General features: G+C 36.7%; 1 protein-coding gene across 1 annotated transcript in view; it reads right to left on the bottom strand.

Moving 5' to 3' along the window:
- Positions 1–12,604, bottom strand: part of LOC104998882 (zona pellucida sperm-binding protein 3 receptor-like) — an 84,620-nt gene that overhangs the window by 51,367 nt on the left and 20,649 nt on the right. Inside the window, exons 5-6 of the mRNA XM_010854267.1 lie at positions 4,520–4,605; positions 4,158–4,352 (exon numbers count right to left, since the gene is read on the bottom strand). Coding sequence (XP_010852569.1) covers positions 4,158–4,352; positions 4,520–4,605 — 281 coding nt within the window. The remainder of the gene's footprint in view (positions 1–4,157; positions 4,353–4,519; positions 4,606–12,604) is intronic.

Genomic DNA, 12,604 nt, shown 5'->3' with positions numbered 1-12,604 from the left:
GAAAACTGCAGAGGAAGGTAAACTTCCAAACTCATTCTATGAGGCCACCATCACCCTAATACCAAAACCTGACAAAGATCCCACAAAAAAAGAAAACTACAGGCCAATATTACTGATGAACATAGATGCAAAAATTCTTAACAAAATTCTAGCAATCAGAATCCAACAACACATTAAAAAGATCATACACCATGACCAAGTGGGCTTTATCCCAAAGATGCAAGGATTCTTCAATATCCGCAAATCAATCAATGTAATACACCACATTAACAAAATGAAAAATAAAAACCATACTATTATCTCAATAGATGCAGAGAAAGCCTTTGACAAAATTCAAAATCCATTTATGATAAAAACTCTCCAGAAAGCAGGAATAGAAGGAACATACCTCAACATAATAAAAGCTATATATGACAAACCCACAGCAAACATTATCCTCAATGGTGAAAAATTGAAAGCATTTCCTCTAAAGTCAGGAACAAGACAAGGGTGCCCACTTTCACCATTACTATTCAACATAGTTTTGGAAGTTTTGGCCACAGCAATCAGAGCAGAAAAAGAAATAAAAGGAATCCAAATTGGAAAAGAAGAAGTAAAACTCTCACTATTTGCAGATGACATGATCCTCTACATAGAAAACCCTAAAGACTCCACCATAAAATTACTAGAAATAATCAATGACTATAGTAAAGTTGCAGGATATAAAATCAACACCCAGAAATCCCTGGCATTCCTATACACTAATAATGAGAAAACAGAAAGAGAAATTAAGGAAACAGTTCCATTCACCATTGCAACGGAAAGAATAAAATACTTAGGAATATATCTACCTAAAGAAACTAAAGACCTATATATAGAAAACTATAAAACACTGGTGAAAGAAATCAAAGAGGACACTAATAGATGGAGAAATATACCATGTTCATGGATTGGAAGAATCAATATAGTGAAAATGAGTATACTACCCAAAGCAATTTATAGATTCAATGCAATCCCTATCAAGCTACCAACAGTATTCTTCACAGAGCTAGAACAAATAATTTCACAATTTGTATGGAAATACAAAAAACCTCGAATAGCCAAAGCGATCTTGAGAAAGAAGAATGGAACTGGAGGAATCAACCTACCTGACTTCAGGCTCTACTACAAAGCCACAGTTATCAAGACAGTATGGTACTGGCACAAAGACAGAAATATAGATCAATGGAACAAAATAGAAAGCCCAGAGATAAATCTACGCATATATGGACACCTTATCTTTGACAAAGGAGGCAAAAATATACAAAAAAAGAAAAAATAAATAAAAGAGAAATGGCGATAATGATGTGATTACTATTGATATATAGTTCTCAGGGAGACTTGATACAAGCCTACATCAAGTACATACAAAGAAAATATTTTAAAGCTTTATGTATGTGCTTTTAATTCTTAGGAATCTCAGCAAAATGAGGTCCTGTCATAATAGTCCATGTGGATAAAGTCCTAATATTTCTCATCAAAGAAGAAAGTATTTGAAAAACCCATTTCATCATTACAAAGAATAGATTGGTGGTTGCCAGACGTGGGAATGTGCAATGGGAATGAGTGATGTGGGTTAAAAGGTACAAACTTCCAGATATATAAATGAGTCATGGGGATGTGATCTACAGCCTGGTGCCTATAGTTAATAACACTGCAATACATATTTGAGAGTTGCAAAGAGAGTAGAGTCTTAATAGTCTCATCACAAGAGAAATTATTTTGTAACTATGTATGGTGAAAGATGTCAACTAGCCTTATTGTGATCAATTCCACTGTATATACACAAATATCATACCACTATGATGTACATATGAAATTAATATTATGTGTCAATTATATCTCAAAAACCCCTAATCAATATCTAAAACCCAAATTCCAAAGACCCCAAAATCTTCCTCTTCTAATGGCTTACACTCCTGGATGATTTTGGTGGTGGGTCAGTGGCCAGTTGGGAAAGGCTACCCACTCCAGTATTCTGGCCTGGAGAACTCCATGGACTATACAGTCCATGGGGTTGCAAAGAGTCAGACACAGCTGAGCAGCTTTCACTTTCATGTTCAGTGGCCAATAGAATTGATGTGATGGTTGCGATGTAGAGCAGCCAGGGCATCCCAGATCACAAGCACAGAACGAATCCCCCCTCCCCCACCACCCCACAGCCATCAGTCATCAAGACCTGTCAGTCCTGCCACTTTTAATTCCTTCAGCATTTCTCAACTTCTCTCCAGGCCAACTGCCATTGCCTCGGCTGAAACCAGCCTCACTACTTGGCTGGATAGCTGCAGCAGATGTCTATGGGTTAAGTTCTGTCCCACTTCAAACTGTTGCTCACTCTATAGCCAGACTTCTCCTTCTAAAATGCAGCACATTTACTCCCCTGGTTAAAGCCTTTCAATGTCTGCCCTTCACAGACATTCTGTCTGTTCTGAAGTTCTGAAGACAGACAAGGTCCTTCATAACCTAGCCCTGCAAACTTTCCAGCCTCAGGTCCTGTCAATTCCAGCTCTTGCAGTGAGACTCTAGGCATTTCGAACTCTTCACAATTATCTCTTTAGCCCCAGCATTGTACTAAATCAAAACAGTAAATGACACTGTGTTGTTAAAGTCCATTAAATGCCACAATTAGAGGTGTTTTATACCAGTAAGATGAGTCATTCCTGATCCTGGCATGGCTTTTAGAAATGAAAGGTAAAATATCTTCTATGCTTATCTTTTACTTTTGATCTGCTAACGTTGGTATGACTTTGTGTGCCCTGTATACATACGTGGTTAACATTACAAGTGTGGTGTCCACCCATATTTCTAGTTGTTCCAGGGAAACAGAAAACTATATTTCCTATTTCATTTATACTAGGCAGAAACAAAGGACTAGTTTGGCCAAAATTTTTAATGAAAAGCAAGATATTTTACTTCCAAGTCAAAGAACATATGAGCCCAGGACTGTCTACTTGTTCACATCCCCTGATGAACTGATTGTGGAAGTTTCGTGGTTTTCCTTAACTTATTTGTTGGCGTATAATTGCTTTACAATGTTGTGCTATTTTCTGCAGCCAAAAAATAGAAGAACAAAATTGGGTCATTTGTAGTGCTGTGGATGAACCTAAAGTCTGTCATACAGAGTGAAATAAGTTAGAAAGAGAAAAACAAAAATATTGTATATTAATGCATATGTACCCATTTTCCAGTACTCTTGCCTGGAAAATCCCATGGACAGAGGAGCCTGATGGGCTACAGTCCATGGGGTCGCTAAGAGTCAGACACGACTGAGCAACTTCACTTTCACTTTTCTCTTTCATGCATTGGAGAATGAAATGGCAACCCACTCCAATGTTCTTGCCTGGAGAATCCCAGGGATGGGGGAGCCTGGTGGGCTGCCGTGTATGGGGTCGCACAAAGTCGGACACGACTGAAGCAACTTAGCAGCAGCAGCAGAATCAAGAAAGATGGTACAGGTGAGCCTGTTTGCAGAACAGGAATTTAGATGCAGATGTACAGAACAGATGAGATTTTGGATGTTTTGTGAGGGAGTTGTCAGAAGATATAAACAATCTGGATTACCATGTAAATGACTGCCCTCTAGAGGATTTCCCAAGTGAGCTGTGCACTAACAAGGAGCCTAAAAAAAAATTAAAATGTGTATATATGTATACATTTACATTGGAGAAGGAAATGGCAACCCACTCCAGTACTCTTGCCTGGAGTACTCCCATGGACGGAGGAGCCTAGTAGGCTACATACAGTCCATGGGGCCACAAAGAGACGGACGTGACTGAGCAACTTCACTTTCACTTTCATACATTTACATGTTGGTGATGGACAGGGAGGCCTGGCATGCTGCAGTCCATGGGGTTGCAAAGAGTCAGACACGACTGAGTGATTGAACTGACTGACTGATATATGTGTATATATATATATATATATACACACACACAAACAAAAACCAAACAAAGAACAAAGTTTTTACTGTTAAAAAAATCTGGGGATTTTGGTATTGATTATTATTGCAGTATAGCCTATGCTTTCTGACTAATAATAGCATATGAGTAGCTGAACAAGTGAATTAATTTAACTTTGCCTTGATTAGTTTGTCTTTGAATCATTCCATTTCTTTTAATACATTCAGTATTGTCACTTACTTTTACAAGTAGGAGGGCTTGGATACCAGACACCTATTGTTTTATTTTCCACTCTGCAAGAAATGGAGGCTTTGCCTAACATTGAGAAGTCAGGGTCACAGCTGTAGGTGACAGAAGAGCCATATGTGTAGAAATCTTCATCTCCACCATTGTGCTTCCCATTGCTGATGGTTGGAGGAGGCTTGCACTTGACAACTGAGATGAATGAAGAGGAAGAAATAATGAGGGAAGGCATACTTACAAATCTAACGCTCGTGATGCAAATTCTAATGGAGTGTACAATAAGCAACAAAGAGGCACAGGTGTTTTATTACCTAACATGGTTTAGGTTTATAGTCAAGTCATAAGGAGTCTTTACTTACTTATACATTGAGGGAGAGGATCACTCCAGTCAACTCCTTTATCTTGGATCTCACAATGACTAGTAGCTGAGCCAATCAAGAAATATCTGAATAAGAGAGGCCAGAGATTTTAGTGGAATTTGTCTTATTCTAAGTGTAAATTTCCAGTTAATAAGGTCTGGATGAAAAGAAATTTTATTCAACATTAAAAATGAAAAAATAATGATCTCTTGATTACTAATTACCATTTAGGCCAATGTGGAGTTAAATTTCATCATATCAAGGAGAAAGACTTATTTTTCCATTTTTCTTTTACTTACTTATTTTTTAAACCATATTACTAAGCTTTTTCTACAGGGCATATATTCATCATAAAAAAAAAGTAAATGTCAAGGTTTGCATTCAGAATCTTAGAACTCCACTTAAACTCTTTATCTAACAAGCTACAAATAAAGCAATACAAAAGAGTAAAAATATACTTGAGTTTCCTATATAGTTTCATTTGAATAGAAGATCCAGATAAATTGCTGATTAACAAAAAAATTTTGACCTCTAATTTGAATCATTCTTCTGGCACTAGAGTTTGGCTTACTCTCATAAATCACTAACTTCCTGATTATCATCTTGTCATTCTTGCCCTTGAAACAAGTCTCAGTAATTCTTCCAGAACTTGTTACTTTAAAAAAAAATTATATATCATCTTGTTATTCTTGCCCTTGAAACAAGTCTCAGTAATTCTTCCAGAACTTGTTACTTAAAAAAAAAATTATATATCAATATATCCTGAATATCAATAACAAGTTCCTGAATAAAATAAACAAAATTTAAAAACACTTCAAAAGAGAAACATACCATAATCAAATAGGTTTATACAAAAAATGAAAGGAATCTTCAAAATTAGGAAACATATCAATATACAATATATTGTTATGAACTGAATATATGTGTCCTCCCAAAATTCATATATTGACACCCTCAACACCAGTATGGCTGTATCTGGAGTAAGGAAGTAATTAAGGCTAAATTAAGTGATAAAGGAGGGGCCCTGATTCACTAGCATTAGAGTTCTTATAAGAAGAGACATCACAGAGCTCACTCTCTCTCAACCTCATGCATGTGCAGAGGGAAGGCCATGTGACTGAATGCTATCAGACCTAAATCTAGGACTTCCAGGCTTCAGAACTGTAAAAATAAATTTCTATTGCTGTGACAGCCTGATCAGATTAATATATACATGAATAAATCTAAGAAGAAAATGACATTTGAAAAAAATCAAGCATTCTTAGCAAAAATGTCCAATATAATGGGAAACAGTGGAGACAGAGCCCTACCAAACTTAGGCGGGAAATATTAGAGTTGTTTCTGCTAAAGTCGAGAAGAAGAAAGCAAAGGCCAGTATAAGTATTTTATGTGAGATAAAATTGCTAGCATAATAATGAGAAAAAGGATACTGAGTCTAAGAGCAAACAGTAGTACCTAACCCTGATCCACTGACTGCCAACTTCTGTGTTCAGCTCCAGTCTAACCATGAAAAACATCAGACTAATTCCAACAGAGGGGCATCCTCAAAGTACCAGTAGTCCTGAAAACTGACAAGGTCACCCAAAACAACGAAACACTCGGAACTTATCACAGCCAAGAGTCCAAGGGAATGTGACAACTAAAAGTAACATGTTATCCTGGATAGAATCCTGAAACTGAAAAGTGGTACTAATAGGAGGGCAAAGACTAATAGACTTTTGCCAAGAAAATGCACTGGTCATAGCAAACACCTTCTTCCAACAACACAAGAGAAGACTCTACACATGGACATCACCAGATGGTCAACACTGAAATCAGACTGATTATGTTCTTTGCAGCCAAAGATGGAGAAGCTCCATAAAGACGACAAAAACAAGACCAGGAGCTGACTGTGGCTCAGATCATGAACTCCTTATTACCAAATTCAGACTTAAAGAAAGTAGGGAAAACCACTAGCCCATTCAGGTATGACCTAAATCAAATCCCTTATGATTATACAGTGGAAATGAGAAATAGATTTAAGGGCCTAGATCTGATAGATAGACTGCCTGATGAACTATGGACTGAGGTTCGTGACATTGTACAGGAGACAGGGATCAAGACCATTCCCATGGAAGAGAAATGCAAAAAAGCAAAATGGCTGTCTGGGGAGGCCTTAAAAATAGCTGTGAAAAGAAGAGAAGTGAAAAGCAAAGGAGAAAAGGAAAGATATAAGCATCTGAATGCAGAGTTCCAAAGAATAGCAAGGAGAGATAAGAAAGCCTTCCTCAGCGATCAATGCAAAGAAGTAGAAGAAAACAACAGAATGGGAAAGACTAGAGATCTTTTCAAGAAAATTAGAGATACCAAGGGAACAGTTCATGCAAAGATGGACTCGATAAAGGACAGAAATTGTATGGACCTAACAGAAGCAGAAGATATTAAGAAGTGGTGGCAAGAATACACAGAAGAACTGTACAAAAAAAATCTTCATGACCCAAATAATCACGATGGTGTGATCACTGACCTAGAGCCAGACATCCTGGAATGTGAAGTCAAGTGGGCCTTAGAAAGCATCACTACGAACAAAGCTAGTGGAGGTGTTGGAATTCCAGTTGAGTTATTTCAAATCCTGAAAGATGATGCTGTGAAAATGCTGCACTCATTATGCCAGCAAATTTGGAAAACTCAGCAGTGGCCACAGGACTGGAAAAGGAGGTCAGTTTTCATTCCAATCCCAAAGAAAGGCAATGCCAAAGAATGCTCAAACTACCGCACAATTGCACTCATCTCACATGCTAGTAAGGTAATGCTCAAAATTCTCCAAGCCAGGCTTCAGCAATACGTGAACCGTGAACTTCCTGATGTTCAAGTTGGTTTTAGAAAAGACTGAGGAACCAGAGATCAAATTGCCAATATCCGTGGATCATGGAAAAAGCAAGAGAGTTCCAGAAAAACATCTATTTCTGCTTTATTGACTATGCCAAAGCCTTTGACTGTGTGGATCACAATAAACTGTGGAAAATTCTGAAAGAGATGGGAATACCAGACCACCTGACCTGCCTCTTGAGAAATCTGTATGTAGATCAGGAAGCAACAGTTAGAACTGGACATGGAACAACAGACTGGTTCCAAATAGGAAAAGGAGTACGTCAAGGCTGTATATTGTCACCCTGCTTATTTAACTTATATGCAGAGTACATCATGGGAAACGCTGGACTGGAAGAAACACAAGCTGGAATCCAGATTTCCGGGAGAAATATCAATCACCTCAGATATGCAGATGACACCACCCTTTTGGCAGAAAGTGAAGAGGAACTAAAAAGCCTCTTGATGAAAGTGAAAGTGGTGAGTGAAAAAGTTGGTTTAAAGCTCAACATTCAGAAAATGAAGATCATGGCATCCGGTCCCATCACTTCATGGGGAATAGATGGAGAAACAGTGAAAACAGTGTCAGACTTTATTTTGGGGGGCTCCAAAATCACTGCAGATGGTGAATGCAGCCATGAAATTAAAAGACACCTGCTCCTTGGAAGGAAAGTTATGACCAACCTAGATAGCATATTCAAAAGCAGAGACATTACTTTGCCAACAAAGGTCCGTCTAGTCAAGGCTATGGTTTTTCCTGTGGTCATGTATAGATGTTAGAGTTGGACTGTGAAGAAGGCTGAGTGGCGAAGAGTTGATGCTTTTGAACTGTGGTGTTGTAGAAGACTCTAGAGAGTCCTTGGACTGCAAGGAGATCCAACCAGTCCATTCTAAAGGAGATCAGCCCTGGGATTTCTTTGGAAGGAATGATGCTAAAGCTGAAACTCCAGTACTTTGGCCACCTCATGTGAAGAGTTGACTCATTGGAAAAGACTCTGATGTTGGGAGGGATTGGAGGCAGGAGGAGAAGGGGATGACAGAGGATGAGATGGCTGGATGGCATCACTGACTCGATGGACGTGAGTCTGAGTGAACTTCGGGAGTTGGTGTTGGACAGGGAGGCCTGGCGTGCTACGATTTGTGGGGTCACAGAGAGTCGGACATGACTGAGTGACTGAACTGAATTGAACTGAATGAAATCTGAATAAAGGTCAGACTTCAGCTAATGATTATGTCTCAATACTGCTTCAAGAGTTGTAACAAGGGTGTCACACTGATGTTAAATGTTAACACTAGAGGAAACTTGGTATAGGGCATATGGGAGGTAGCTGAACTATCCTCATAATTTTTCTGTAAATCTAAAACAGATCAAAAAATATATATGGTTTAAAAATGCTGAAAAAAAAATTAGAAAGGAAAAATAATAGTATCATTATTTTCAGATGACATTTCCTTCTCCAGAGGATCTTCCCAACCCAGGGATCGAATCCCAGTCTCCAAGACGCTTTACCATCTGAGCCACCAGGGAAGCCAACCAGAGAATTAATCATGGACTTTAATAAATGGTGGCAAGACAATATGAAATCCACCTAAGGAAAGATAAAATTGGCTAGTGCCTCTGAACTCTGAATTAAAACATTAAACCATAAAAGTAGTTGAATAATTGTGGATAATTACAATCTTCAAGCAAGGAAAGCCTTTTGACTATAACTCAAATCCAAAAGCCTTTAAAAAAAAAAAAAGATTGATAAGTTCAACAGATATGGCACATACATTTTGCTTGGCAAGAAAGAGGAAGGAAAGTGAAAGGAAAGGATGACAAGTCAAAGGAAAGATGACACAGTGAGAAAAAAATACTGTAATTCATTGACATTTAAAAAGAAAAAATATAGATATCTTTTTGTTGTAGTTCAGTAGCCAAGTTGTGTCCAACTCTTCACAACTCCATGGACTGTAGTATGCCAGGTTTCCCTGTCCCTCCCCATCTCCGAGAGTTTGCCCAAGTTCATATCCATTGAATCGGTGATGCCATGCAACCATTTCATCCGCTGTCGCCCTCTTTTCCTTATGCCCTCAATCTTTCCCAACATCAGGGTCTTTTCCAATGTGTCATTTGTTCTCATCACATGGTCAAAGTGCTGGAGCTTCAGCTTCAGCATCAGCTGAACATCTTTCAGATATATGAAATATGCTCAACATCACTTGTAAATAGAAAAGTGCGCATTAAGACTACAGGGAAACCATTCAACAGCAGCAGAATACACATTTTCCCAAGCACCCAGAGAAATTCATCAGGAAAAATTATATCCTGGACCATGAAATAAATCTCAGCAGACATATAAAAATTTAAATCATGCAATGTATATTTTCTGACTGTAATGGAATTAAACTAGAGACAAATAACAGAAAGACAAGAGAAAAATCTCAAAACAATTGAAAATTAAATAGCACAGTTCTAAATAATCCATGGTCAAAGGGAAATCTCAAAGGAAATTAAATACACAGAATAAAAATGAAACTATAACATAAGAGAATGTGTAGAACACAGATAAATCAGTGCTGAAATGGAGTTTCATAGCAATAAATGTTTACATTGGAAAATAGAAAAGTTCTCAAATCAGGAATCGAAATTCCTACTTCAAGAAACATGAAAAAAGAAGAAGCCATAAACCCAAAGCAAGGAGGAAAAAGGAAACAAAAGCAGAAATCAGTAAGTTTAAAACAGGAAAACAATAAGAAAATAATTAAACAAAAAGCTGACTCTAAAAAAAATGATAAAATTGGTAAATCTCTTATAAGATTGATAAAGGTAGAAGACAGAAGTCAGCAATATCATGAAATGAAACAGAGAATTTCACTACAGATCCTGAAGCCATTGAAGGAAGAATAAAGGAATGAACAATTTTATTCTCATAAATTCAACATCTTAAAAGAAAAAGAATAATTCTTTGAAAAGTACAAAATGCAACAAAGTCAAAATAAACAATTTGAGTAATCCTAGAACTATTAAAGAAATTGACTTCATAATTAAGAGTACAGAAAAAGAAATATATAAGCCCAGATAGTTTTATAGGAGAATTCTGTCAGATATTTTTAAAAAAATTATTTTCCACAATATCTCCTGGAAAACTGAGGAGAAAAGAACACTTCTTAACTCACTTTATAATGCTTATAATTACTCATATATCAAATTCAGACATAGTACAAAAAAAAGAATATAGACCAATTTATTTCTCTTAAAAGTATCCACAAAAATCCTCAACAAAATATTAGAAAATCAACCCAAGAATTTGTAAAAACAATGATGCATCATGTCCAAATGAAACTTATTTGAGGTAAACAGTTTTAAAACTTGAAAACTAGTCAATGTAGCCCATCATACCAACAGGATAAAAAAAGGAAGAAAGAAAGAAAAATTATGTGATCATATGCACAGTGATGAATAACAAACATTTTTTAAAAATCCATAACCTTTCATGATAAAATCTCTCAGTAAACTAAGAATAGAGGAGCACTTCTCAATAAAGAGCATCTATTAAAAAAGAAAAAAAAAAAAAAAAGCCTGTACTAACATACTTAATGGTGGAAGATTGAAGCTTTTCTCCAAGATTGGGAATAAGGCAAGGGTGTCCACAGTCACCGTGGTTGTTCAACATAGAATTAGAAGTTCTAGCTAGCACAATAAGGAAAGAAAAATAAATAAAAGACATACACATTGTGAAGGCAGAAAAAAAAAAGTTTCTATTTATAGATGACATTAATGTTTAAGTAGAAAATCACAAGCAACCTACAAAAACAAAACAAAAATCTTTCAGAACTAGTTTAGTGGGTTCAGTAAGACAGCAGGACAAAGATCAACACACAGAATCAATCATATTACTATATACCAAGAACAGATATGAGAAAATCAAACTTTAAGAGACAATGCCATTTACCATTGCTCCAAAAAAATGATACAAATATAGATATAAATATAATAAAATATGTATATAAAATATGCACTAAAAGTTACAAAATTTTGAAAAAGAAATTTTAAAAGACTTAAGTAAATGGAAAAGAGCATTGTATTCATGAATTGGGAGACTAGACATTTTAAAGATGTCAAATTCTATACAGAATGCAAGACTTACCAAAATTCTAGCAAAGTTTGTTGTGGACATAGAGAAGTTTATTCTAAAAGCTATATGGAAATACACAGAACCTAGAATACCTAAAACAATTTTGAAAAACAAAAAGGGGGTGAAAGGAATTTCTCTACCCAACGTTGACTTCCTATGTAGCTATAGTAATTAAGACAGTGTGGTGTTGGCAGAAAAATAGACCCAGTGGAACAAAATGAAAACCCAGAAATAGATCCACACAAGCACACAGTATCAAAGACTAAATGATAAATTCTTAGACTTGACACCAATAAAATGATGCCTAAAAGAAAATTGAAAAGTTGCACCTCACCAAAATTAAAAACCTTAACTCTGTGAAAGATCTGTGAAAAGGATGAGAAATCAAACTACAAACTAGAGGAAAACATTAGCAAATCATATATCCAACAAAGGAAGAGTATACAGAATATATTTTTTTTTCTAATTTTATTTTATTTTTAATCTTTACATAATTGTATTAGTTTTGCCAAAAATCAAAATGAATCCGCCACAGGTATACATGTGTTCCCCATCCCGAACCCTCCTCCCTCCTCCCTCCCCATACCAACCCTCTGGGCTGTCCAGTGCACCAGCCCCAAGCATCCAGCATCGTGCATCGAACCTGGACTGGCAACTCGTTTCCTACATGATATTTTACATGTTTCAATGCCATTCTCCCTAATCTTCCCACCCTCTCCCTCTCCCACAGAGTCCATAAGACTGTTCTATACATCAGTGTCTCTTTTGCTGTCTCGTATACAGAGTTATTGTTACCATCTTTCTAAATTCCATATATATGCGTTAGTATGCTGTATTTATGTTTTTCCTTCTGGCTTACTTCACTCTGTATAATAGGCTCCAGTTTCATCCACCTCATTAGAACTGATTCAAATGTATTCTTTTTAATGGCTGAGTAATACTCCATTGTGTATATGTACCACAGCTTTCTTATCCATTCATCTGCTGATGGACATCTAGGTTGCTTCCATGTCCTGGCTATTATAAACAGTGCTGCGATGAACATTGGGGTACACGTGTCTCTTTCCCTTCTGGTTTCCTCAGTGTGTATGCCCAGCAGTGGGATTGCTGGATCATAAGG

The sequence above is a fragment of the Bison bison genome, unplaced genomic scaffold (genome assembly GCF_000754665.1).
Source record: "Bison bison bison isolate TAMUID 2011002044 unplaced genomic scaffold, Bison_UMD1.0 scf7180017864338, whole genome shotgun sequence".
Classification (NCBI taxonomy): domain Eukaryota; kingdom Metazoa; phylum Chordata; class Mammalia; order Artiodactyla; family Bovidae; genus Bison; species Bison bison.
The sequence above is the reverse complement of the archived record's forward strand: the minus strand, read 5'-3'. Positions and strand labels throughout refer to the sequence as shown.